This window comes from Acipenser ruthenus, chromosome 36 (assembly GCF_902713425.1).
Source record: "Acipenser ruthenus chromosome 36, fAciRut3.2 maternal haplotype, whole genome shotgun sequence".
Classification (NCBI taxonomy): domain Eukaryota; kingdom Metazoa; phylum Chordata; class Actinopteri; order Acipenseriformes; family Acipenseridae; genus Acipenser; species Acipenser ruthenus.
The window spans coordinates 176,070-203,684 of NC_081224.1; the positions used below are offsets into that span (position 1 = coordinate 176,070).

General features: G+C 42.2%; 1 protein-coding gene across 14 annotated transcripts in view; it reads left to right on the forward strand.

The window, feature by feature from the left end:
• Window positions 1-27,615, forward strand: part of LOC117971988 (voltage-dependent P/Q-type calcium channel subunit alpha-1A-like) — a 140,704-nt gene that overhangs the window by 94,103 nt on the left and 18,986 nt on the right. For 11 of the 14 annotated variants that reach the window (XM_059007966.1, XM_059007970.1, XM_059007968.1 and 8 more), the window contains 17 exons: window positions 173-333; window positions 560-700; window positions 953-1,154; window positions 1,855-2,019; window positions 2,338-2,448; window positions 2,870-2,953; window positions 7,830-7,946; window positions 8,384-8,449; window positions 8,725-8,822; window positions 9,185-9,335; window positions 9,646-9,773; window positions 11,724-11,820; window positions 17,048-17,153; window positions 17,361-17,468; window positions 17,933-18,036; window positions 24,355-24,461; window positions 25,091-25,223. In XM_059007966.1, coding sequence (XP_058863949.1) covers window positions 173-333; window positions 560-700; window positions 953-1,154; window positions 1,855-2,019; window positions 2,338-2,448; window positions 2,870-2,953; window positions 7,830-7,946; window positions 8,384-8,449; window positions 8,725-8,822; window positions 9,185-9,335; window positions 9,646-9,773; window positions 11,724-11,820; window positions 17,048-17,153; window positions 17,361-17,468; window positions 17,933-18,036; window positions 24,355-24,461; window positions 25,091-25,223 — 2,079 coding nt within the window. Of the gene's footprint in view, window positions 1-172; window positions 334-559; window positions 701-952; window positions 1,155-1,854; window positions 2,020-2,337; window positions 2,449-2,869; window positions 2,954-7,829; window positions 7,947-8,383; window positions 8,450-8,724; window positions 8,823-9,184; window positions 9,336-9,645; window positions 9,774-11,723; window positions 11,821-12,408; window positions 12,506-17,047; window positions 17,154-17,360; window positions 17,469-17,932; window positions 18,037-24,354; window positions 24,462-25,090; window positions 25,224-27,615 lie in introns of all 14 variants that reach the window. The other 3 variants (XM_059007964.1, XM_059007977.1, XM_059007969.1) reach the window with 2 other exon arrangements.

Consider the following 27,615-nt stretch of genomic DNA (forward strand, 5'->3'; position numbering starts at 1 on the left):
GATTGCCCAAGCTCAAGGTAAAGGGATTGCCCAAGCTCAAGGTAAAGCAATTGCCCAAGCTCAAGGTAAAGTGATGCAGCGTGCCTGGGTCTCTCTCTCTCTCTCTCTCTCTCTCTCTCTCTCTCTCAGGCAGTGCCTGACTGCCCCCGTCTCTCTCTCTCTCTCTGCCCAGGCGGTGTTTGACTGTGTGGTAAACTCCTTGAAGAATGTGCTCAATATCCTCATTGTCTACATGCTCTTCATGTTCATCTTCGCTGTGGTGGCGGTGCAGCTCTTCAAGGGACGCTTCTTCTTCTGCACCGACGAGTCCAAGGAGCTGGAGCGCGACTGCAGGTACGTTTTACACATTCCAAATGTATTTATTTAACCAGGATAGAACCCTTGAGATGTACATCTCATTTCAAGGGGGTCCTGGCAGGAGAAGGAGGCATCAAGAAATAGCACATTATAAAAATCAATGGCAAAAAAGACACAAAAAATTCAAACAGAACAAAAAACCCAGTTAAAACAATCATAAAAACATGTGAATGAAGTGTTCCCCGGTTTGTTTTGTCTGCAGAGGGGAGTACCTGGTGTACGAGCGACACAACGAGGTGAAGGCACAGAAGCGCGAGTGGAGGAAGTACGATTTTCACTACGACAACGTGCTGTGGGCTCTGCTGACCCTCTTCACTGTGTCCACAGGAGAGGGCTGGCCACAGTGAGTATCTCTCATAGACACAGCACGCCCACCAAGAGCAAATTCCTGAAGTCCGTTCTCTGTATCTTCTCTGCATTTTCTTCAATTTTAACTCTTAGTTAATTACTTTCATTTTTTATTTTATTAGGATGTTATTACAGTAAAATAAAGCATCTTTCTGGAACGCACTCAAGACATGAACTCAGTTCTAAAGTCTTATTAGCGGTAAAATGTTTGATTTGTGCACCTCCGTCTCTCCCCCTCCCCACACAGAGTTCTGAAGCACTCCGTCGATGCCACGTATGAGAACCAGGGCCCCAGCCCAGGGTATCGCATGGAGATGTCGATTTTCTACGTGGTCTATTTCGTGGTGTTCCCGTTCTTCTTTGTGAACATTTTCGTGGCCTTGATCATCATTACCTTCCAGGAACAGGGCGACAAGATGATGGAGGACTACAGTCTGGAGAAGAACGAGGTACAGAACCTACCCAGAACTGGCATCCATTAGAACTACAGTTACAATTACAATTACTGGAGAAGAACGAGGGACAGCCCTCTGCAACACACCCCTACCCAGACCTGGCGTTCATTAGAACTACAGTTACAATAACTTTTATTTTTTCAAACACCCCCAATGTTATATTCTGTATTCATTCCCAACGTCTGGAGTGAGTCTTATTGTGTGGATTAACCCAGAATGATTCGCTCAGTACAACAATGAGTCAGTTTAACACTAACACTTTATTCAACTTCAAAATCAGCATGCAATATGAAACAGGTATTCATGCACAGTCTTAATTCCTCTGGTCTAACAAAGGAGCCTTTTTATACCTGACCTGTGATGACATCATTCTTTAGCAATTCTTTCTTTTGTAACTGTTTTCCTGTATAGCTTGGGACCCTCTTGGCCCATCTAATAAACATCATGCATTTGACACACACACACACCCTGCTAATAAGATATATTACTACAAGAGATTACAACGGAAGAGACACCAACAACCTCCGTATATCAAACCCAAATAAGGGATGTGTCCTTATCAGTAACTTTCCACAAGCTGGCCTTTACACTGAATTTAAGGAAATACCCAGACAAAGCATTGCAACATAGAAAATAGAAGAACATTACAAAAAACTATTTTTTCTTCCAACATATTTGAATCTGTGTTTCCCAGAGAGCTTGCATCGACTTTGCCATCAGTGCCAGGCCCCTGACGCGGCACATGCCTCAAAACAAGCAGAGCTTCCAGTACCGCATGTGGCAGTTCGTGGTGTCGCCGCCCTTTGAATACACCATCATGGCGATGATTGCGCTCAACACCATCGTGCTCATGATGAAGGTAAACCACTGACCCACAGACACTGTTCAGGAATGGAAAGAAGGCTCCCATTGCAAAGCAGTTCAATCCATTCCTGGTTTTACTGTGACTTTAATAAGACACACGCCTGTGACTTACCTATACACTGTGGCTAATCAAGCTGGTAATAAAACCTGGAATGGGTGAAACTGCTATGCAATAGGGGTCTTATTTTAGTAGTCACATGCACCGTTAATAAAACTCATTCTATTTTCAAACAGTCTCATTGGAATGGCTTTGGTTCTGTTTTGGTGTGACTGACTGTGTCTCTCTCTCTCTCTCTCTCTCTCTCATGTCCAGTTCTACGGTGCGACAGACGCCTATGAGGCAGTGCTAAAGAACCTGAACATTGTGTTCACGGCACTCTTCTCAATGGAGTGCGTTCTCAAAATAATTGCCTTTGGAATTCTGGTGAGCACTTTCCATTATATTACACTCACCGCTGTTGAGTGGCTCACTGCTGGGAGTCTTATTTTGTGGATTAACCCAAGAATGGTTCGCTCAATACAATTAGTCAGTTTAATACTAATACTTTTTAGACTCACAGAACAATACAAAAAGGGCATAATTACCAATTTCAGAGACAACAGGGCATAGCAGTGGTCTCTTCTTCCTCTGGTCTAACAAAAGAGCTCTAAACAAGCCTTTTTATACCTAACCTGTGGTTACATCATTCTTCAGCAATTCATATCAACACAGAAAATATAGAAACATTACAAAACCAACATCTATATATATATCAGCAGTACTTGATACAAACATGCAATATTTTAATGAGAAACATCCATTGTGTTTTATGACATATTTTCTCTTCTTCTTCTCTACCCTACAGAACTATTTTCGAGACGCATGGAATATTTTTGATTTTGTCACAGTCATGGGCAGCGTAACTGATATCTTGGTGACGGAGCTAGGGGTAAGTGTGCTCTTGTGTTTTGTACTGCTGCATGTCGTAGGAAGGTCTAGGTTAAAGCGGGTAGGGGGTGGTGGTTCCCTGAGTTCTCCTGCGGCTACACCTCTCCACACAGGCGGTAGCAGCTTGTGAATTCCTCTGTCTATCAGACACGCTGCAGGGAGCCTTACTCAGGTTTAGTGCAAAATAGCAACCTTTCACAGGAACTATGAGTTCACCTTTTTGCTGACAACTTTGGTGGACAGACAAACCAATGAAGCCCCCAAAACTCACCAGCCAGCCACTGCCCGTTCCTGGTGAGAGAGGCGCAGCCGTGAAGAGAGTCAAAAACCAACTCTGGGGTTCAAATTCTAGCTCCCTGCCTGTCTCAGCACTGCAGACCTGCCTGTCTCCACAGGGGGGCCTGTGGGGCTGTGTGAGAGCTGCATGTTATAAGATTGTTGGAGACGCCCAGCTGTCTGAGGGCATGCCTCAAACAGGTTATCTAACCATTAGGTGGTTAGTGTCCTTGAAGAATGGGTTATAATCCCTCAGCGTTTATAGAGCAGAGGAAGATGGTGTAACTGGCATCCCTGTGTCTCAAACATCCACTCAGCATTCAAGAAGATTCAAGGCAGAGGGATCAATCCCCTGAGGAAAGGCATGTGATGGGTAGCCCCCCGTCCACACCCCAGAATTTCTTCTTGATATCACAGGGACCCCGCAATGGAAACTGATTGGGTACTAAGCTATAGAGCCAGTTAAGACAGTGAGGCAGACACAGGGATGAAGTTTCAATGTCCTCCTCTGCTCTGTAAAGCCTCCCTGGAGCAGTGAAGCCAGTCCAGGCAGCGATACCCTAAGACCCTGTGGGAGTCTGGGGGGCTGTCTGTCTGCTGTGCGCTCAGGCAGCACAGATACTGTATGAGGGGCACCAGCTGCCCAAGCACAAACATTATGTAACTGCAGAACAGAGCTGCTAGCTGCTAGTGCCTTTATAAAGTATTTAAATTGTAATACAGCCTTTAATAACCTTTGTCCCATCAGTGTCACAGCAGAGTATGATGTGTAACTGGTTAACTACGTGTGTGTGTGTGTGTGCGTGCGCATGTGTGTACGAGTGTGTCCGCAGGGACTCTCTCATGGTTTTTGCAGTGAAGCATGAAACATGTTCCTAAAAATCTTATATAAACGTCCCTTGTGGCCTGCAGTCTGTTGGCAAGAACTCAGACTTAACGCAGTACAAGGCGTCAATGCCTGACTGGAGATGTGCTTAACTTTACTGTTTAATAATGTGACACTTCAGAGGATGTATTCTGCCCCCCTCCCCCTAATATTTTACTGTTCTCGCTGCAGCAATCCCCCCCCCCCCCCCCGAGTATTGCAGCATCACTCATTATGTTACAGTCAACATGAATGACTTCACTCCCAACCAGTAAAGTTAACCATTCTCTTGCAATGGGCATTTATTATGTAATTCTGTACTGCATACTGTATACTAGTAGAATGATTTACCAGTATATGTTAGCAAGAAATCCTTTAGTTATATATAAACGTGTATTAAAAGAAAGAAATGCTGTGTTACAGATGTAGATGTTCAGCTGTTTTAGTTTGAAAAAGTATAATGATTGTTTATTTCTTGTTTTATCTTTTTACATGCTTTCTTTAAACTGTGCTTTATTGGCGCAACGCCTACTGATAAATTCATCCAATCAAAATGCACTATGAAACTCATGTGTTCATCCATGACCTGGTCTGTGTGTCCATGCCAACTTATCTTTTAAACTGGTTGCAATTATAAACCATTCATCTACAACATCTACATGTAGAACCTGGTTGGTTTGTAATTCTTTGGAGCCTCTAATGCATCCATTAACTAAGAAAACGTCCCCGTGCATGAGCTTTCTTAAACTGGTCAGCCCTGCCTTCGAACCCTCTGCCTGCCTTTCAAACGCTTCTCCAACTTCTCTTCCCTTCAGCGTCAACCAGCGCCAGTGCAGGCAGTCAGGGCACTTTAACCCTTTGAAACAGTGCCACCAGCAGACCTGGGCCAATTATAATTACAGCAGCCTCGTTTGCTGAAATTGCACTTACAACTACAATGCTGTTTTGTTCAATTACAATTGCAGTTACAATTATGCTGGGGTCATTAAAAGCAGTTAAAAATCTGAGAATAATACGGGGTCCCTGAGTGGCTCACCTGGTAGAACTGCAGCCACGTGGTGTGCAGGGTGAGTCATACAGTGCAGGTTCACGTCCTGTGATAGGATTAAGCAAGGGTTAGTAAATGGCAAAACAAATCACTGAGGAAATGGACCAGTGCATTAATTCCAGCTGCTTGTCTTTTCTGAGCATATCCAGGACAAGCGCACAGTAATAACCTCCTCTCCCCTCCACACAGACACACACTTATCAAGATATTAAAGTAAGGGACTGCGTTATTACTGTGTCCTCTAGCTCAGTGGATTTACCCATAAAACAAGAAATGTATAAAATAACATTTCATTTAAAAAATGTAATCCCGTTCCCATTCTAGTTCTCATAAACAGCAAGTATGCTGGGAATGTCCTTGACAGATACTGTCACACTACTTAATTGCCAAATAAAACTGCATCTATTGAAAAATAAAATACAAATAATTAGGGTTCGAGATATATATATATACCCTGTATTAAAAAAACAGTGAAATTAAATAACAAAACTTCTAAATCTTGGCTTTTTGATTTGAACTTTTTTTTTTTTTTACCGTGTATACATTTTTAGTATCATACAGTAAAACTGTGGGAGTGAAGTTAGAGTCAGGCTTTTTGTAAGGCTTCCTTTTTAAGCGTGTATTTCTTACAGTGGCCTGTGCATGCTTCTCTTAGTGCAGTATTGCCTCTGAAACTAGTTAGAAATGGAGTTTAAAATATCCACACCCTGACATGCAGGGACTGGGTTGACACCCCGCCCCCCACACTAAAGGAAAAGGGCTGCCAGCTGGGATACTCGAGCTCTCTTTTTAGCCCGTACGACCCGAGGAAACATACAATCAAACTGCACTGCTGCCTTCTCATGTGGCTTGCCGGTTTGAACAAATTACACCCGTGTTATACCTTAGAAATTCTGTCATGGCCCATCTCCATCCCACCACTCACATAGCGAGACCACAGACAGGAACTGAACTTCTCAAGGCCCTGTCATGAAAATAAAGACCTGCACAGGCTCAGCTGAGATTATACTGTCCCCTTGGCTTTTCTCCCAGACTCTGTGTTTTCAGATTCTGTGCCACCTCGCACTGTGATCAAGCCAGGCACCTGGTCACTGCTTGGATAAGTGTATGACTCAGTGCAGTGTATGACTCAGTAGGGGCCTCTCCCTCTCTCACTCTCTCTCTCCTTTCATTCTGAAACCAGTCCAATTTGCACAAAGACACAAAAACTGCCTTCATTTTATTTTTAAACAACTTACAAGCTGCCCCAGTTAGTCAACCATAAATGAATACATACATACATACATACATACATATACATACTATATAGCATAACTCATGCTTAAATGTAATAGACCAAGATGTTAAATGCTCTGCTGCAGCACACATTGAAACAGCAGTGGGTGGCATTGAGAAGGCCTGACATATGTTGGTTTATTGCACTGAAAACCCATCACACACACTGTGTACAAAATAATCCAGAACCCCCCTTGGCGTGTGGATATTTTGATTGCTATTTTGCCATACTGCTTCCTCTGTGCCTTCCTTCTGTGTGGAACAAGAAAAAAGCTGCATGCGTCTATTATTAGGGAGCGCATGTCCCTCCCCTCTCCCCTCTCCCAGTTTAGTGTGCTATTATTAATTCAGCTGCTGTGTCCCTGCTTCCTGGCTAGGGGGCTCATGCATGCTTAGTGGAGTCAATATGTTACGCTCCCTCCTCTAACACACGGCAGTGTATTGACACTTTTTGGAGCTGGTTGGTGCAGCTGAAACTACCAGAGGATTAACAATAATTAAAATGAAGAAGAATGATCATAATAATAATGCTAATGATCATAAGAGTACATCAGTAAGCTCGTCAGTTAGAGCTCATACCTGTTCCTATTTTGTTGTCTTGTATTGGAACAGAGTTAATGAACCTGTTACTAGTTAGTATCCCAGCAGCCCCTCAGTTGAAGCCAGCATCACTCATTGTGATGCTACTGCACGATTCTCCACTATGACGGTCAATCCTGATGAATGAGCTGCCATCGTGATGTTGAAGAGTGAGGTCACTCCTCAATGGGTAGAGATCATAAATGCACCTTATTACATATCCTAATTGCATTCATAGCGCCCTAACATCCACGTTCAGAGGCGCTGTACAGGTTTTTAAAAGCAGGTGGTGCAGCTTGAGATGGGCTCAGAAACACAGCAAGTACACCAGCACCAAAAACTATACACAGTCCCCATAAAATATGGCTTCAACATCCTTTTTAAAAAAATAACAGAGCCCCCCTTCTAACTCCAAAACACCCTCCTGTGTGTGTGTCTGTCTGTGCAGAGAAACGGATGTTGAGTTGGTGATGCTGTCATATTTTAGAGCCGGGAGCGTGGCATGTACATGGAAACAGCTTCTCTCTGTATGCGCATCTTACATGTGTGAGCGGACTCCATATTATTGTGGCTTGCTTGTCTCAAAGATCAGTGCATTTGGTTGTTTAAAAAACCTTATAACGCTACTTTACCTGATTGGATGATGGTGGTTAGATATCTTTTTGGGAGCTTTTTCTAACTGTTATGTCTATTACTTGTTTATTTATTTATTTGTTTGTTTTTATTATTATTATTATTTTATTTTTTAATTATTAAATCTGCCAGTCGGTGTCGGCTCGGTTACGCAGACTGACGGCTGTCTCTCTCTTTGTTATAACAACCCTGTCTTTTCAGAATAACTTTATCAACCTGAGCTTTCTGAGGCTCTTCCGAGCGGCTCGGCTCATCAAGTTGCTGCGTCAGGGCTACACCATCCGAATCCTGCTGTGGACCTTCGTTCAGTCCTTCAAGGTACCCTGCCGCCCCTGTGTGCAGCCTCTTTCATGCAGGTCCACAACACAAACAGCGGGCCGCATTCTCACAGCTACTTACTACCAATCACCAATGCTGTTCTTATTGGTTCAGTCTACCAGTGCACTAACCAATGCTGTTTCTATTGGTTCAGTCTACCAGTGTATTAACCAATGCTGTTTCTATCGGTTCAGTCTACCAGTGTATTAACCAATGCTGTTTCTATTGGTTCAGTCTACCAGTGCACTAACCAATGCTGTTTCTATTGGTTCATTCTGTCAGTGTATTAACCAATGCTGTTTCTATTGTTTCAGTCTGTCAGTGTATTAACCAATGCTGTTTCTATTGGTTCAGTCTGTCAGTGTATTAACCAATGCTGTTTCTATTGTTTCAGTCTGTCAGTGTATTAACCAATGCTGTTTCTCTCCCCTCTCTAGGCCCTGCCCTATGTGTGTCTGCTAATCGCCATGCTGTTCTTCATTTATGCCATCATTGGCATGCAAGTAAGGCAATACTTCATCATTTATACAGTATAGTGGCAATCTCAGAGTAGAACAAAAGGTAACACTTTACATTAGGTCTGTTAATTACTGTGCATTTACGTAGTAGTTACTTAGTCAATACACATAATTACAATGACAGTATGCATAGTTACAATGTACTTAATGTGGAAATCGTTTTCCACGATATAACCCCATCCCTTACCCTAACTCTAATCCTAACCCTAAACCCTGCCCGCCTGCCTGCCTGGGGTCACTCTGTGATTCTGTGTTCGTAGCTGTTTGGGAACATTGCCATCGACGAGCAGGAGGAGAGTGCCATCAACCAGCACAACAACTTCAGGACCTTCTTCCAAGCCTTGATGCTGCTCTTCAGGTCAGCGCTGTTCTCCCTTTTCAATACGCAGTGTGGCTCTGTACTGGACCTGAACTTTCTGTTTTGTTTTAACTCCAAAATGCGTTCAGCTGCTTTCTGCAACACCCTTAGACTCGAGGGGAAAAATAAGTGGAAATTTAACAAAGGTTGAAGAAAAGCCCAGGTGTTAACCCTTTTAGCCCTGGCCAGGTACAGAACAGCTAAATGCAGAGCAGAAGTTGCATATTGAACTTCAGCAATGCTTAACTGAACTCAGAGGACGTGCAAAGGATATGCTGGTGTTATTCCTTTGGTACTCAGCCGGAATTCATAATGAATTTGCGGTCATTATTTCAAAGTGTTCCCCTGATGTGTCCACGCAGGAGTGCCACGGGGGAGGCGTGGCATGACATCATGCTGGCCTGCCTGGGAGGGAAGGAGTGTGACGTGCGATCGGGGACGAAGGAGCCCGAGTGCGGGAGTGTGTTCGCGTACCTCTACTTCGTCTCCTTCATCTTCCTCTGCTCCTTCCTGGTAAGCAAGCCAGCCCCAAAAAACACATCAACCACTGTGTCCAATGCCATGTTTTTACTTTTCTATGCTTTTATTTTGTATTACTGTTATTTTCAGTTTTTGTCCTGTTTGATTTTTTGCTATTGATTTCATACATGTGTTATTTTGTGCCGCCTTCTCTTGCCAGGACCCCCTTAACACTGAGAAGTATATCTCAAGGGTTCTATCCTGGTTAAATAAATACATTTCAATTTGAATTCAGAAGCCACAGCACTGACACACAGCACCTCTGTTTACAGAACCTGTGTAAACTTGCTTTCTCTGTCTCTAGATGTTGAACCTGTTTGTGGCCGTCATCATGGACAACTTTGAGTACCTGACCAGGGACTCGTCCATCCTGGGGCCTCACCACCTGGACGAGTACGTGAGGATCTGGGCTGAGTACGACCCTGCCGCCTGGTAAGAGCCTGCCTTCGACAGCCCTCTGCAGCCTGGCAACCTGGCACACACATCAACACATACTGACACACTCAGACATGCTCAAACTCGGATGTGCACAGACACATTCATAGACACACACACACACACACACACTGTAAACACACACAGACATACTCATACTCAGAATACACACATACCCTGGTGTAAGTGTCCCGGCCACACAAATATACACACCTCTACCCAGACATGTTCACTCACAAACACACACATTTGCTCAGACATGCTCACGCACACATACACACATCTAACAGGGAAGTTCAGCAGCCAAACTGCCTCCCTCAAAAGAAGAAAGACACAAGAGGATTCTCCTCTAAGAAACCCTTTAGCCTTGCTGTTGAGGCTCCGGGACACTGGCAGTAGACACACACACACACACACACACACAAAGCACAGCACAGTGCAGCACAGCACAGCAGGGAGTGAAGCTGTGCTCTCATCCTCCTGAGAAGAGAGAGACTTTCTGGCCGGGATCCCCCTTGGAAATGAGACACACATCTCAAGAGTTCTATCCTCGTTAGATAAATACACCTGAAAATAATTTGGAGAGAATGAGCTCTGCAGTGTGTCTTCAGCGAGTTCCCAGGCAGCCCTGGCATCCATCTGAACCAGCAGACCCTCTACACATGGGATGGAGTGGCCCCTCTTGGATTTCCTTCCTCTCTGGCCTCCCTGCTGTGACTCCCACCCTGTCTCCCTCATTATAGCCACTCGCTGACTCCTCAGGAACTGTCTCATGGTCTTGTCTCTCAAGACTGCTCCTGGAATCTGCATACTGCATATAAAAAAAACTTATTCTGACTATTGCACAGAATAATTTATCAGGTACCTGTATTCCAGGGTCCAAATGCATGTGCCCGTGTGTAGCCCTCAAGTCAGAACTGTAAGGGGCGTACAGGGGTGTGGTATTGCATGATGATGTATTACATTACATTACATTACATTAGACAGTGAGCTTGGGAGGGAGGGTGAAGCAGAGGACAGAATGGAGCCATATGTATATTAGATTATATTATATTATATCAGGGGCTTCTGTTTTTCGGGTTTTATTAATTTCATTTTTTCGCTATTAGCGAGTTATATGTAAATGGTTTTTTTTTCGGGGCTTTCGCTTTTTATATACTGTATGAAATTATTGTTTTTGGTTCCTTTAGTTTTTTTCTGTCACAATATGTATAGTAAGTCCTTATGGTCACGGGCATATTCTTCTGGGGGGTTTTGTGTGTTTAGGCATTTTTTTACATTTCGCCACAATTTGCAATTCTGTTTTAAATTCCACGAGCATGTAAATACTACCTGTATAGTACTGTAATGTAGCTTTGAATCGAGCTAGCACGAACATACTGTTTTAAATCTCGTAAGCGTGTTACAATCCTCCAGTAGAAATGTAGGAATTTGCTGCCACTCAGTAGTTGGGGTGGTTTTAAAGTATTCAGGTCGAATCAATACGAGATACAAGTCAGGAAGGAGGGACATTGCCCAGCTGCACTAGGAATGTTCTTTTTTTTCTTTTTTTTTTAGGTATTTTATTTATTTTCTTCACAGGGAAAGGGGTCAAGTCAACGTGAATTGAGTCACCATTTCCAATGTTTTTCTGGTGTTCATTGGATATGCACTAATTTCATTTTTTTGTATCAGGTTTTTTTTTATCGTTTTTTTATTGATTAAAACCGAAAATCAGAAGCCCTAATTATATCACATCAAAGACAGTGTGGCTGCAGAGAATCTGGAGGGAGTGTAGAGGAGTGGAAACAATAGCAGATTCACATTCAATTATTTTATATCAGGGACAGTTTTAGAGCAGAGGAGACAAAGTGTTGTCAAAGTGTTTCTGTAACTTTTTTTTTTTCGATTCTCCTATCTCCTATTGTGTGTTCTTGTCTGCTCTAACTCCATGTGTTCTTCTTTCAGCGGGCGAATTCATTATAAGGATATGTACAGTTTATTGCGTGTAATCTCCCCCCCTCTCGGCTTAGGCAAGAAATGCCCTCATAGGGTGGCCTGCAAGGTTTGAATTCCACTAAAACCTTAAAAACTTGCTAGAGCATCGAACGGAATGAATGTTGCTTTATACTTATTTCGATTTTTGTAATGCATTCTTACTTAAACTAGAATGTGGAGGACAATGCAGTCACCTAAAGAAGCATGACGGAGTGCACTGATCTTAAAAAAAAAAAAAAAAAAAAAACCTCAGCCATCTCTGCTTGCTGTTTAGCCAAGGCTAGGCATAATGGGTATAGTAGCGTGCATTGTTCCTGGGGGACAGAAACTGCATTGACATTAACTGCCATCCTTACAACACAGGCAGGGGGGCTTTGTCTTCTCCAAAGCCCTCCTGTATTTCTATGCAACAGACACCTTTTGCATAGAATTATTATATATATCTTTTTTTTTTAATACAAAACAACAACAAAAAATTATAATTAAAATATCAGTTTTCTATCTATCACTGACAAGCTCCAAAAATAACCTTGTTTTTGTATTATATTTTTTTCTATCTCCCATATGTTTTTTTTTTTTTGTTTGTTTATTGTTTTTATTCTTATTTTTCTGGGATCTTGCATCTTCCTTTTTTGGCTCACTAACGCTCCTGCAGTGGCCGCATCACTTACAGTGATATGTATGAGATGCTAAGACACATGTCGCCGCCCTTAGGCCTGGGGAAGAAATGCCCTGCACGGGTTGCTTATAAGGTAGACTGACCCTGACTGCAAACGCAGAGTTGTGTTCCTGTAGTGTTCCGTGTTTCACAGAGACATTCAGAGATCCATGGGAGGGCTTCTGGGGGTGGGGGGCCCATGCAATCCATAGGAGCAGGGAGGAGCTGAATGAAACCTGCTGTTTCTCTTAAGCACCTGGAACCCGTGCTGCTGAGGCAGGCAGGCAGGCAGACAGACAGACAGACAGATAGCCTTGACATCTGAAGCCAACAGACTCTAACCCACACACTTATAAAAAAAACACCTGCATTGTTGCTGTGTGACCTTTCTAACAGTGGTGTATTATTATTGCATATGCCCAGAACAGAACAGTAAATCAGTAAGTACAGTACACCGCAGAGAGAGCTGCTTGCAAAGCTGCCTTATCCCTCAGTCTCTTTCCTACCTGTGGATTGCATAGCCACAGGCTCTTCTTGTGTGATACGAACGCACTCATATATTTATTTCAATATACTTGTTAGCTTGATAGAAGACTGACCACTAGGATTATTGTTATTATTATTATTATTATTATTGATAGATAGCAGTGCCTTAAAAAAAAAAATACATTTTTTCCAAATTCTCCAGACCGTTCAAAACTGCTACTAACTTTTCCACCTCTGCCTTTTTTCTTTTCTGTCAATGCAGTTCTAACATGTTTTACGGTCCCTCTTCCTCTCTACATACTATACTGTGCCCAGTCTCCTCCCTGCATGCTCCACCTCTCACCTGATCACTGATCTCGCTCTCCCTCTTCTCCACTCCAACGTGCTTGCCTGCTTCATTGTTACGAGACCTTCACTATAGCTTCACCTGTGCAGGAGAAAAAATAAATAACACTCAGTTCACATGACAGGATTTATTTATTTTTGTTTTCGCACAGAATTTCTTACTTTATGACAAATACTTATAGGCCATTATCGAGTGTGCTGTAGTATCACTTAGAGCCGGTTTCAGGGGCGAGCAGCAAGTGCCCGGGGCCCCAGTAGGCTAAGTTTGGTCATATCTACAGAGTAGTGAAAAACATAAATTAAACACATTCATAATAGTACCGCATGTCACCTTAAAGTGACATAGTCTAGTTCCTGACACTCTTTAATTTTAATATAAAATGGTATCATAACCTTTTAACAGGTATGTGACAATAAATTAGGCCTACTGATCTTTTAGTTTGCATTCTGAATTTTTAAAGTGATTTGTTTATTTCTTATGTGGAAGTCATCCAATGTGCTGGTGGGAGGGGCCCACGCCTTAGCATCTGCCCGGGGCCCATATGAGTCGACTGATTTTTTTTTTTTAATGATAAATATTTGGTGCATTTTGATTTAGAAACCGGTTTCACAACACCAAGGGACTAAAACTGTATCTTGGAAACACCAATTATGTGTCAATCTCTTTTTCTGATTGTTTAAAAGAAGCTCTTTGTTGGTAATGGAGCAGTCACAGTACAAGTCATTATAGACCCATTCCTGATTCCATCTCTTTTGCAAAGAAAAAAACAGCTACAGGGTGACTGCAATGAATCGGATTAAAACAGTGCAAGTATCTCTCGTTTGTCTGTTGACTAAAGTGCCATATTTAAAGAGATATGTTGAATTAAAATGCTACTTGATTTTGAGAAATGACCTTAGTCCACACATTAATTTTTCACATATATATATATATGTATATTATATATATGTATATTATATATTACACACATATATATATATAGATATATTAAAGATTTAATAAAGAAAAAAGTATGAGAAACTGTTTTCTAAATATAGAGCAGTAACTTTTTAGTTAACAATGTAAATGGAGACTTTGACAAAAAAAATAAAGAATTAAGCAATTTATTATTTATTTGGATTCATGAGTTATTGATAAATGTGTTAATCAATTAAAAATAAAAATGGATGAGTTGAATATAAACTGAAATGTATAACTGTTTAATACTTTCATGCATGGCGATAAAAAATACTGTCTTCTAGTCTTTATATGGGGACATATGGAAGACACAAATGCATGATAGCTTCATACAAGGATGCCATTTCTTCTCCATATAAAGCAATGGAAATAAAATGTAAAATATTTTCAAGGAAAAATATATTTCTTAAGAACTACTTTTTTTTCAATATTTCATGCATGAAAGGGTTAAATGTGGCACCTTTATTGTACAGTCCAAACCGGCAGATTGCCCTCCGTCACACACTGCTAACCTGACGCTACACTGAGGCACTGAGGCAGTGCACTTTCTCTGCAGTTAAACTCCAGCTGTGTCTCTCTATACTGGGTTCTGCCAGCCTCCCTCCTGAAGTGTCCTTCCCTAAATCGAGCCCTGCTTTCACACTGGGGCGCACCACGATGTGAATCTCACATTGATAACAAGGACAATTACAACGTTATTGTGCATAGTTACAATGTACTTAATGTGGAAATCTTTGTGCACGATATAACCCCAATCCTAACTTTAACCCCAACCCTAAACCTTTTCTGATACAATTGTGTACTTGCATATATAGCGCAACAAGATTTACACATTAAGTACATTGTAACTATGCAGAATTATGTGCAAGTACACATGTATTTATTAAGTGAATACTGTATAAACACAGTAATTAGAGTCACTTAATGTAAAGTGTTACCAAATTACGAAGAAAAAAAAAGACCAATATACCGGTAAAACCCTGTGAAGTACAATCTTTGATTCTGGATAAAATGGGTTAAGGGAACTGTCCAGGGGACATTTATTTCTGCACACTCTCTATAAAAACAAACAAGTATAATTTTGGTTTAACATTATTTTAATATAAAGCATAAAGAAACGGTACATGAGAATGCTGGCTTTTTGTTTCTTTTCAGTATGATTTCGTACAGTTATTTGCGTTTCCCAGGGCAGTTCCTTTTACGCAGCCTTTACCTGTATAGTGTGTTTTGTTTTTTCTTCTGCAAGCTGCCATCAACACCCTGTCAATTCCCATCCCAAAGCTATGACAACCATAGCTGGAGCGCTGTTACTCTCAAAGCAGCGCTGACTCGTTCAAAACCCCATTCTCTAACAGCGGCTTCAGACAGGATGCTGTTCTTTTTTTTTGGACACGATCAGCTGTGTGGTGGTAGATTTTCCTGTCTTCTTTTTAAATCTCCTTGTCTTTTTCTCCTCTCCCCCCCCTCTCTCTCTTTTCATGTCTTCGCTAACTCTTTCTTTTTTCTTCTTCCTGCTAATAACACCAAATCCCTTTTTCGATACAGTGATAAAATCCACTTTTATACCATCTCATAGCCTTCAGCTGAACGTAGCCTCTTAATGCACTACCCGTGCCCATCTCCCTATACCACGTGGCCAGACCAGATAGTGAATGCTGCTCTTAGCACCCTGTAGGATGCACCATTGCACTGAGAGCTCAGTTTCCCGGATAGCACTTTCTATAGCAGAGCTATGAATGAGTCTCTCATGTGTTATCCGTAGATGCTTTCTGTGTGCTGCTTGTCCTGTGGAGAGTGCCCTGGTCCTGCATGCCGCATGCCCGTCTCGCATGGTTGCCTGCCCGGCTCGTGACGTTCTGCATTGTGCAATAGCAACCCGGTTTGAGATGAAATGTCCGGTTCTGCTGTTTGTTTCTTTTTGATAAAGATAATGCATCCTTTTTTTGTGATGAGGTCTGTGCCTGATGTTTTTTTGGTTTGTTTGTTTTTTACTTGAATGTCAAAAGTTTAAAAATAAATAAATACAAAAAATAAATTAATAAAAAACAATGAATTACTACTCACTGTTTTTACTTTATTTTATTTTATTGTAAGAAAGAAAGATGAACCTTGCAGGATGAGCTCTGGAGCTCCATGCAGGCTGGGGGAGCTCCACTAGAACAAGCCTTACTGCCTGTATTATTATTATTATTATTATTATTATGATTATGATTGCAATTATCCAAAGGGATTTACAGAGACTAGGGGGTGAGCAATGCATCAACAACTGCTGCTGCTGCTGCAGTCACTTCCAATAGGACCTCGTTTGTTTCACGTCTCATCCGATGGACGGAGCACAAGGAGGTTAAGTGACTTGCTCAGGGTCACACAATGAGTCAGTGGCTGGGATTGAAACGGGAATCTCCTGGTAACATGCCCTTTTCGTTAACCACTGGACCACCAAGCCTCAAGGATCATTAACCCAGTTACACTGTTTACAAGGATCATTAACCCAGTTACACTGTTTACAAGCAGGGCAGACGAGCCTTCAGGCAAGCCTTTAAAATAATCCCGTACATATGGGGTCCCTGAGGGTCTCCCTTGGTAAAAGCACATGGGATCGAAGGACGACCACTGAACCTTCAGTTCACCTGAGCTTTGTGGGGAATTGCTGCAGTGAGGGGAAAAATAATAATTGGACATATTGAACTGTGGAGAAAATTAGGGTAAAATAATTGGGCACTCTACATTAAAAATAAAAAAAGAAATGTGGTAAATGAAGACAGGCAGTAGAAACTTGTGCTGCTCCAGAGCTCTCTGTCCTGCTGCTCTGGTCCGATCTCACCCGCTCTATTCCGCTCTCTACAGAGGTTGCTCAGAATGGATCTGCCTGTCGCAGATGACAACACAGTCCATTTCAACTCCACCCTGATGGCCTTGATCAGGACAGCGCTCGACATCAAAATAGCTAAGGGTGGGTATGCCTGGAGCCCCGACCACTGGAGTTACTTTCCTTTAATCACAATCATGCAGTGTTTTTTTTGTTTTTTTTACAATTTGAATTGATTTTACATATTTAGGAAAATATATGTGAATGTGTTATAAATGTGACTGTGTTTAAAAGTGTGTTTGAACTGTATCTGTGCCCGTGTACAAATGAGTGAGTTTGTGAAACAAACAGGAGGGGCAGACAAACACCAGATGGACGCGGAGCTGCGGAAGGAGATGATGGCAATCTGGCCGAACCTGTCTCAGAAGACACTGGACCTGCTGGTCACTCCGCACAAGGGTAAGTTAAACACAGCCTCATTCCATCATCATAGGAACTGGATAAAAAAAGGCTCCTTTTATCATAATAACAATCACGCTAAATGCAGATTCATTTTAACATAATAATAATAATTATGCTAAATACACTCATTTCATTATAATAAGTAGTATTATTTTAAATACAGGTTCATTTTATTTTAATAATTATTATTATTATTTTAAATACAGGTTCATTTTAGCAATCATAGTAATTAGTCGTTTTCTGTGTATCATATTACTTTAACTGATGTTTTTGGTTGTAACCTTTCTCAGAATTTAAACAATATAATACTAGTACATTATGAATTCTGAAAACGAGTTTCATGAATAGGGCTGATGATCGTGATCTTTCTTTCCATGATATATCATCGCGTAATTGAGGTGAGCATCGTTTGTATTGTCATACCGATCTAATTGTATCAGCTAACTTGTCTCTCTTTATAGCAACTAGTGACTTGACGGTTGGGAAGATCTACGCGGCGATGATGATCATGGAGTATTACCGGCAGAGCAAAGCCAAAAAGCTTCAGGCTCTCCGGGAGGAGCAGGTACTGCCATAGTGAAGCACATTCTGCAATCGCAAACTAACTCTGCATTCAGCAAAAAACTACTGTGGCTGCAGCAAAGACTCCCCTGCCAGCAAAGCAAAAACAAAACAAAACAAACCAACAGCAAACGTAAACCCGTGGCCCAGTGCATGGACCCCGAATCCTAACAACGACTACTGCATGCCCGTTTGAGAGGTTTAGGGTTAGTAGCTCCTGTGTTTTTACAGATCAGAGGTTAGGAAACTACCAAGATCCCTTGAAATGAGATGTACATCTCAATGGTTCTATCCTGGTTAAATGAATCCATTGGAGAATTTGAATTTGACACCATTAAGCAACTGGAGTCAATACTGCCATGCAGGGCTCTGTTCACGCAGCTCCAGCTCATGTGCATGTTCCATAAAATCCGGTTTGACGTTAACGAGACTCTTCTGGACTAACAAAGGCTTCTTTAGGAATATTCTGGGGCAGTTTCATGATCTCAACTCTTATTTTATTCATCAGACGTTCTTGAAATAGCGCCGTCTGAATGAAAGCATTGTGAGCAGGGCCTGCTCTGCATTCTCACAGGATAATGAACTCCTGTCATGCCAGAAACGTTTTTTTCTCCCCGACTCGATTTGTCTGTTCTACAGTTCTATAGTTAAATAATCCTCCCTGATTTAGCCCATAAGCTCATCATCTCAACAGAAGGGCCCACGGATCATAATGTTAAACTAAGGAAACCTCTGTATTGTGAGGAGCTTATTAAATATCCAATGGTACTACAGTATTAGTTAAAAGTGAAAACAAACATGAGGGTCAGCAAGGCTGTGATGTGTCTAGCAATGTTGCAAACTTACTAGCAACCCCCAAAAACTAGTGTGACAGCCAGGCTGTTTCCAGTCAGCAACAACCCAAGCTTTGAAGTTCAAGCCAAAATGATTACGAATCGTAACTCGTGCTTTATTTAAAGACTGTTTAACTTTTAGAGTTTTCGTAGGATGTTTTTGAAAGACAAGAATAAACTCCAGCCCTCTTTGTTAGTACCAAATCTTTTTTTTTTTATCAAAAACCGTGTTTAAATGAAGCAATAAATCTTGACATCTCTTTTCCACTGCCACACACATAGCAATGGGCTCCAGGCAGTATATTTCCACTGGGAGTACCAGAGCCCTGCAGCATTCTGTACATATGAATCTGAGCAAAAGGTGATGGGACGATGGAGGTTTGCAATAACGCACACAGGTAGCCAGTCATGTTAAAGACACGGAAAGTAACTTAAAAAATAATGTTGAAAGATAAAATGCTTTTAAAAATGACTCGTCTTTTTCACAACCCAAACGGCAAAAGGCCAAAAACTAGCGTTTGTTGAAGATTATGTTAAAAAAAAGTTAGGCAAAGGTCGGCATGCAGCTACCGACACCAACAATAAGGCACAAAACCAACAAGCATCATTAGAAGCTACTGCAGATCATCAGTTCATCAGTTCTACAAACAAAAATGCTACCCTGTTCCTCAATTCTAAGATCCAGTACCTATTCCTTACAAGGTAACCCCTGATTACAACTATATATAGGATAGGCGTGACTGCAGCCTGTGCACCCAGCCTTGCAGTGGAGCATTACCCAGGTCTCTGTGCTGCTGTATCAGGCCTGCCTGGGATGGTTTGACTGTGCTGTGGAAAACAGGTAAAATACTTCTGGTTGATCACAGCTAAGTGCCAGTACTTTTCAGTTTGCAGTCTCGGGGGAGTCTTTGTTCCGGCTCTACAATGCATACCTGAACCTGCTGTGCTTCCATTCTAGCTTTTGACTGTACAGTACCCATCTCTCCCCCCAATCCCAATCCCTCCCGCCTCCAACCATAACTGTGAACAACCAACCACTGCTAGCAATAATCCTCATGGACTGTAGCCCTCCCATATACAACCCTTCCCTCTTTATTAGTGTTTGATTGAAAAAAATATATATCTTGTACTTAAGTTGATGACTGCCCACTGAGACTGTAAATATGTAGCTTGACAATGTGTAGACATTTTACTAATAAATTCCGTAAGGTAAATGACAAAAAGAGTGAGAACAGCTTTGGTCTATACATATATACACTGGGATGGAAATAAGAGTCCCATTGCATAGCAGTTTGATCCATTCCTGGTTTTACTATGAGTTTAATAAGACACACCTAAGCTTGTTACCTATACACACTGTGGCTAATCAAGTAGTAACACCTGGAATGAGTGAAGCTGCTATGCAATATGAGTCTTATTTCTATCCCTGTATATATATATATATATATATATATATATTTATTTAGACTTTCTCTTTTGTTGAACCACACACAATCTCTTCCCCGTTTACCCTTTGCAATGGGCAGCAGAATGTGTAGAGCTGCTGATGTATTGTGTGAACTCAGGGGTGTGTGACGTTTTGATCAAGTTTGAGTCAGACATCTCGGTGGGGGCAGGACCCAAAAGGACTGCAGGTGACAGAGAGGAGCCTCCCTTTGGAACAAGCTGGGGCTTCAGAGCCTCACACGCTACTAGGAAACCCCAGAGACCCAATCCGAAAGGCATTAGGCCCTGCATCACAGTGCCGCTCTCTGCTGGACTCTCGTTAATATTCTCCCTGTCGTAAACGGCGTGTATACATTAACGATCTCACTGCATTCTCACTGAAGAATTAAACAAGTCCAGCGAATCCGCCCTGATAAAATACTGGTTGTGTTGAAGAATCAGCCTGTTGAAGGAGGGAGGCTCTGTCTCTCAGCTGTGAGGAATCAACCTGGCTACCAAAGCAAGGCTGATTCCCAAAGAGAACTTTCTCATGGCTCTGGATGGAATGTGTTTTTTCAGTTTTTAAGCAAAATAATAAAGTTTTTTTAACATTGGCTAAGTCTCCCTCTGCTGATAAAACTCTCCCAGTCAGACGTTTGTGTTCACTGAAGGTGCAGAGCAGCCTGCCGGTGCTGGGAGATACGCTGGGGAATTCAGGGGGGTTAAGGAAGACACACTTGTCCTCCTGTGCATGCAACTCTAATATACTTAATTTAAAACCTTTTTTTTTTTCTTTTTAATCAAACCTGCTTTGCTGAATTAATAAAAATGACATTTTCCCGACTGTTTATAAAGAATGCTTGTATTTAAATACAGTGTGAGTTAAAAACTGAAAGTCCATTTCCCATTTTCCAACAACGCCCTGCTGACAATGCCCTACGACCCCATTCTAACCCGTATTGCCCTGCTGATATCCTATCATGATACCAGCACTTGGATTTTTACATATGGACATAAACGCATTGATCAGATTATTACCTGCTCTGTGCTCTGACCTTCCACGAAACTCATAAAAAAAAAAAACCTATAGCATACTCAAAATCACCATTGAGTCAAAATAAAAAAAACACATGCATGAAATTTAAAACAGCACTAATTGGCTACTGGAGATAAACTATAAAATTCATAGTAAACAAAATAAATAAATACTAGTATATACTGGGGGAATAAACCTTCATCTGAAGCAGAAAAAGCAGCCAGCTGTCTGATGGGATCATAGAGTCCATTGGAAAGCTCCACTGGAGAGACGGACAGCAGAATTTCTACTGATAAGACCTTTGAGAAACACAGACGATCCCTAGCATAAGGAAGGAAATCCCGACTGCATGCATACCGCTAGGAATCGCGATACAGAGGAACAAACTGAGAATTCATTTTTAAACTCAGTACTTTAATGCTAATGGAATCCTGTACAGAACCATACGCAGCATCTTTCGTTATTGACCCTGGGGGACATTTTACTGTCCCTGTGGATATTAGCACTTCAATATTTATTTGAAAGAGCTGGGAAGCAGCACAGGACTGTGCAGAGTGCTAGCATGGACTGGCTGTGTGTGGGGTGACCAGGAGACACACACCCTTCATCACAGAATATTAGGATAAGAGCAGTTATTGACTAGCCTCCCCCAGCAAGGGGGCTCTGCACAGATACTAGTACTGCAGCACTGCTCTGTTCTCACAACCACAGTCCCCCACAAATAATGAATCCCTAAAACTATACAACTACGACTTCAGGTAAATCCTACAAAACAAAAAAGGTTTGTTTTATGCTGAGGGGTTCCTCCCTGTTATACGATAAAGAATTGGACTGATCATTATCCATTGCAATGACAACCCATCAAACACAGGTACAAACAACACCAGTACCACTTGGCAGATGCAGATCTTTTAAGTCTAGGGAACGGTACTGTACACATTTTTATCTGCAATGTCAAATCAACTCCCATTTATGACTGCAATCTGCAAGACAAGCGAGCTCTCTTTCAGCACATGTCTGTTTTTGCTTCGTGTGCTTCTGTCTAAGGGCAAAGGGATTGCAAAGCACCAGCTGCCACTCATGTAGGAGGATCATATATCATAAATCAAGTCGAGTGTGGCACATTTACTGTCTGATAGAATTTTTGTCAAACTGTTTGTTTGGTTTTTTTTAAATGCACAAGTAGCAAAATGAGATGAAATACTTGTGAATCGTCATTTTGATTTGCCAGGGGAGACTTAATTGATATTATATAAAGCAGCTAAAGCATGAACTGTTTCAGTAATTATAACTGTCTAGCAGAGGCTCTTGTGTAGTATAACCCTGTTCTTTAGCACAGCTTTTTTTTCTATTGTTCTCTTGGGTCTCATCCTTTACTTACTGATCACCTGACATCCCTCTATCCCCCCTGCTGTATACAGCCTGCTTGCATGCATCACTACTAGCTAACTTGTCTCAGAAGTAGCGTTCCTCCCCATGTGTGCATGCCAAAGCCTGCTGCTGCTGCTGCTGTGGATATGCAAAACTCCTGCTGCTGCTGAGCTCTGAGCACAGGATTAGCACACGCCCAGAGCAGTGAGGCCGGACCCAGCACCCGCCAGCCCCTCAGCTGGGAATCCCACAAACACAAGGGCCGAGCGCTGGAGTCTGGCTGGCTGCTTCTGTTCTCAGCAGTCCCTCTGTAGACAACAGAAGCTGCCTGGCCAAGAGCTAGCCAGAGCCTCCCTGCCCCTGTCTGACAGCAGGGCTGGTTGTGTCTGTGGCATCTCTGTACAGTGCATCACGGTACACATGCTCATCACCCTGCATTCAAAGCTGCATGGTTCATCTTAAGAGCGCTTTACTGAAGGTCTTGTTCTGGGACTCAAAACAAACAATCTGGATCCAAGTGTGACAGAAACCAGCTTCAGCTCTCCCTTCCTTACTGCGTCTCTCTCTAACGATAACATTTTCAATTCGGTGGGGCTCAGAGTTGGAACGAAGATTATCAGATTTTAATTTTGCACTTTTTTTTTTTCTTTTTTATCTACCTACCAGCTCTTTTTTTGTTCTGATTGAATTTTCTGGGTTTAACCACTTAGCTGCTAGAGGTCTGATTGTTTCCCTTTAAAAGCTTTACAGTGAATTCTGTTATGCTTAAGCTGGGTGGTATTCTGAAAGGCAAGGTTTATAGACTTAGAAGAGACTATGTGGATCCGACACTAGCTATTGCAGCAAAAAGGACCAATACATTCCGCTCCGTGGCCTTCTGTTCTATATGTACCTTGCTATAAGTGCCAATGCGAGCCCAAATTAAACATGCTCCCTTAAATCTCAATCCACTAGAAAGGGTAACGAATCAAACAGGCGCATAAAAAACAGATTAATATTCGACATGAATGGCCACCTTTGCAGGCAGGGTGGGGAGTGGGTGGGCATGGAGACTGGACTGCTCCCTCTGTCCTTAAGGGAAAGGGTGGAGCTGCCAGCCCAGAGCACTGAATAGATCATTATCATAGATCATCAGTCTCCATTGCAGCTAAAGTACGAACAAGCAGATATGCACATTCTCATAATGCAATAGTGTGAATTGAATGTTCCCTACAAACTACTGATTAATAATAATAATAATAATAATAATAATAATAATAATAATAATAACACCAAGCCTAAGCAAAATAATATTATTTTGTTCCTAAAAGTAAGGAACACAATATATAAAGGTATATAGCCAGACCTCACATTAGCACCCAACTGGTTAACAATATTCATTTACTAATGGGGCAGAAGGCTGGAAGTAAATGAATTGTTGGCATGAACCATCGGTATCCTACAGACAGCAATGTGCTGAGTTCACTTAAAAAAAAAACCTCCAAGCTATATCAATACAAAACTTTGAGCATCTACAGAATTCCCCCAATGCTCTGTGTGCACTCCTCTCCTTGCTGTCTCCTGCTGCCGGTGGAGCCCCATTGCACTCTGGATGTTGTTTCTCCATTCCCATTAGTCTGTCTGATACCAGCTCTAGGCCATGTTGTATCTCACACAGAATCGAACGCCATTAATGTTTCAGCGCATGGAGCCTCCTTCCCCAACGCAGGATGGGGGGCAGGGACTCAATGGCCTGCCAGATCCTCAGCAGGACCCTGACAGTGTGTAAGTAGCCCTGTCCATTCCAACTCTCTCTGGCTTCAGGACAGGGACATTTTCTTGTATTTATTTTACTGTAACATCAGGGATTGAAGTAATACACCCATTGCATAGCAGTTTTATCCATTTCTGGTTTTAATAAGACACGCCTGAGCTTGTTACCTATGCACACTGTGGCTAATCAAACTCGTATTAACACCTGGAATGGGTAAAACTGCTGTGCAATGGGAGTCATTATTTCCATGTCTGTAACATATCCCTAAACGCTGTTCACCAACATTTCCCACTGCTACACCTTGGCAGAGTAGTCACAAACCAACTTACGAGGGAAAATTACAGAACAAAAAAGCATTTGGCAATTCAGGGTTAAGCAGAAATAATGTAAATATGTGTCTATACTGCTGACCATATATATGAATTGCATGTAGCAAACATACAGTAGAGGGCAGAACTGCCCAACCAGACCACACTATAGACACAGTCATCTTAACCTCTTTACAGTCTTGAATAGAACCCTTCACCTCTAAATCAAAAGAGCTCTCCATTGAACTGATTCACAGCTTTGAGATTTATCGGGGAGAGTTTAGTTTCCAGCCTGCTGTTAACCTGACAAGCTCCTGCTCTTGTGCCCCCAGCCCACAGGAGGGGGGGATGCCGGAGAGCCAGTCCTGGGTGACTGCCAGAGCGCAGGAGATGTTCCAAAAGGCAGGGAACTGGAGCCCAGAGAGATACCCTGACGACATGCAGGACACCCGGCACAACCCCCAGGTACACAGCCAGGAGACACAGCATATACTGTACACTGCATTCACGTTGCATATATACACTGCATATTCACAGCCACAGCCCTACACAGTCTGAATATATATATGGCATACAGAGCATATACATTACACAGGCACAGCTACACCCAACCATGATACACTGCCTATACACAGGCACAGCTGCACAGTGAGGAGACACTGCATATACCCATGTAGAGCTTCACTGCAGTCTGGCACACATTAAAACAACTGAGGACAAGATTACACAGCTTAGGAACAGTTTACATACACACAGGTAAACCATTACAAGTCACTCTGTATTGCAACTCCTACAAAAACATACAATTGTAATTTGATAGGTTACACATCAATATAAATGCTATGTAATGTTTCCAGTGTAATACAGAGTGTTGAGATGCTGGCCTCAGATTCTGCTGTATAATGTTTCCAGTGTAATACAGAGTGTTGAGATGTTGGCCTCAGATTCTGCTGTATAATGTTTCCAGTGTAATACAGAGTGTTGAGATGCTGGCCTCAGATTCTGCTGTATAATGTTTCCAGTGTAATGCAGAGTGTTGAGATGCTGGCCTCAGATTCTGCTGTATAATGTTTGAGTGTAATACAGAGTGTTGAGATGCTGGCCTCAGATTCTGCTGTATAATGTTTCCAGTGTAATACAGAGTGTTGAGATGCTGGCCTCAGATTCTGCTGTATAATGTTTGAGTGTAATACAGAGTGTTGAGATGCTGGCCTCAGATTCTGCTGTATAATGTTTCCAGTGTAATACAGAGTGTTGAGATGCTGGCCTCAGATTCTGCTGTATAATGTTTCCAGTGTAATACAGAGTGTTGAGATGCTGGCCTCAGATTCTGCTGTATAACGTTTGAGTGTAATACAGAGTGTTGAGATGCTGGCCTCAGATTCTGCTGTATAATGTTTGAGTGTAATACAGAGTGTTGAGATGCTGGCCTCAGATTCTGCTGTATAATGTTTCCAGTGTAATACAGAGAGTTGAGATGCTGGCCTCAGATTCTGCTGTATGTTTCCAGTGTAATACAGAGTGTTGAGATGCTGGCCTCAGATTCTGCTGTATAATGTTTCCAGTGTAATACAGAGTGTTGAGATGCTGGCCTCAGATTCTGCTGTATAACGTTTGAGTGTAATACAGAGTGTTGAGATGCTGGCCTCAGATTCTGCTGTATAATGTTTCCAGTGTAATACAGAGTGTTGAGATGCTGGCCTCAGATTCTGCTGTATAACGTTTGAGTGTAATACAGAGTGTTGAGATGCTGGCCTCAGATTCTGCTGTATAATGTTTGAGTGTAATACAGAGTGTTGAGATGCTGGCCTCAGATTCTGCTGTATAATGTTTCCAGTGTGATACAGAGTGTTGAGATGCTGGCCTCAGATTCTGCTGTATAATGTTTGAGAGTAATACAGAGTGTTGAGATGCTGGCCTCAGATTCTGCTGTATAATGTTTGAGTGTAATACAGAGTGTTGAGATGCTGGCCTCAGATTCTGCTGTATAATGTTTCCAGTGTAATACAGAGTGTTGAGATGCTGGCCTCAGATTCTGCTGTATAATGTTTCCAGTGTAATACAGAGTGTTGAGATGCTGGCCTCAGATTCTGCTGTATAATGTTTCCAGTGTAATACAGAGTGTTGAGATGCTGGCCTCAGATTCTGCTGTATAATGTTTGAGTGTAATACAGAGTGTTGAGATGCTGGCCTCAGATTCTGCTGTATAATGTTTGAGTGTAATGCAGAGTGTTGAGATGCTGGCCTCAGATTCTGCTGTATAATGTTTGAGAGTAATACAGAGTGTTGAGATGCTGGCCTCAGATTCTGTTCACAGCCAGCCTGGCCCGGCAGTCATGGGGGCTGTGTAGCAGCGAACAGTGAAGTGGGAATGAATAATCCCATGTTACTTCTTTCCTCCATAGCTAACCCTCACAGCTCACTCTCATACAGCATGAAACTGGGGGACCCCCAGTTTGCCATGCAGAATCCCCACTAACTTCAGCTCATGACATCACTCTAGACCATGCTCATATCCCCAAAGCGCCCGCCCCTAAGCTGGGGACTGTTAATTGCCTGGACAGTTAATTATTAGAGCTTCCCTAAGGACTCTGTACTGGTTGAGAACCACAGAGCTAGATAAATTCACGAGAGGTAAGTCTTTGCCTTGGCGCTCTATGACCGAGCCCTCCCTCTCACACCACCCCACGGCAGCATGACCATTTAAGGTGGTCAGTAAAAAACAAAATTCTTAAGGAACATCATTATTCATCTGCTATGTGGCCCAGGTGTATTGATTTATCTTTATTCAATCCACTCTTCGGTGTAGCCATCAAGGAGCAGATCAGTGATAGACAGACACTCTGCTGCTGTGTAC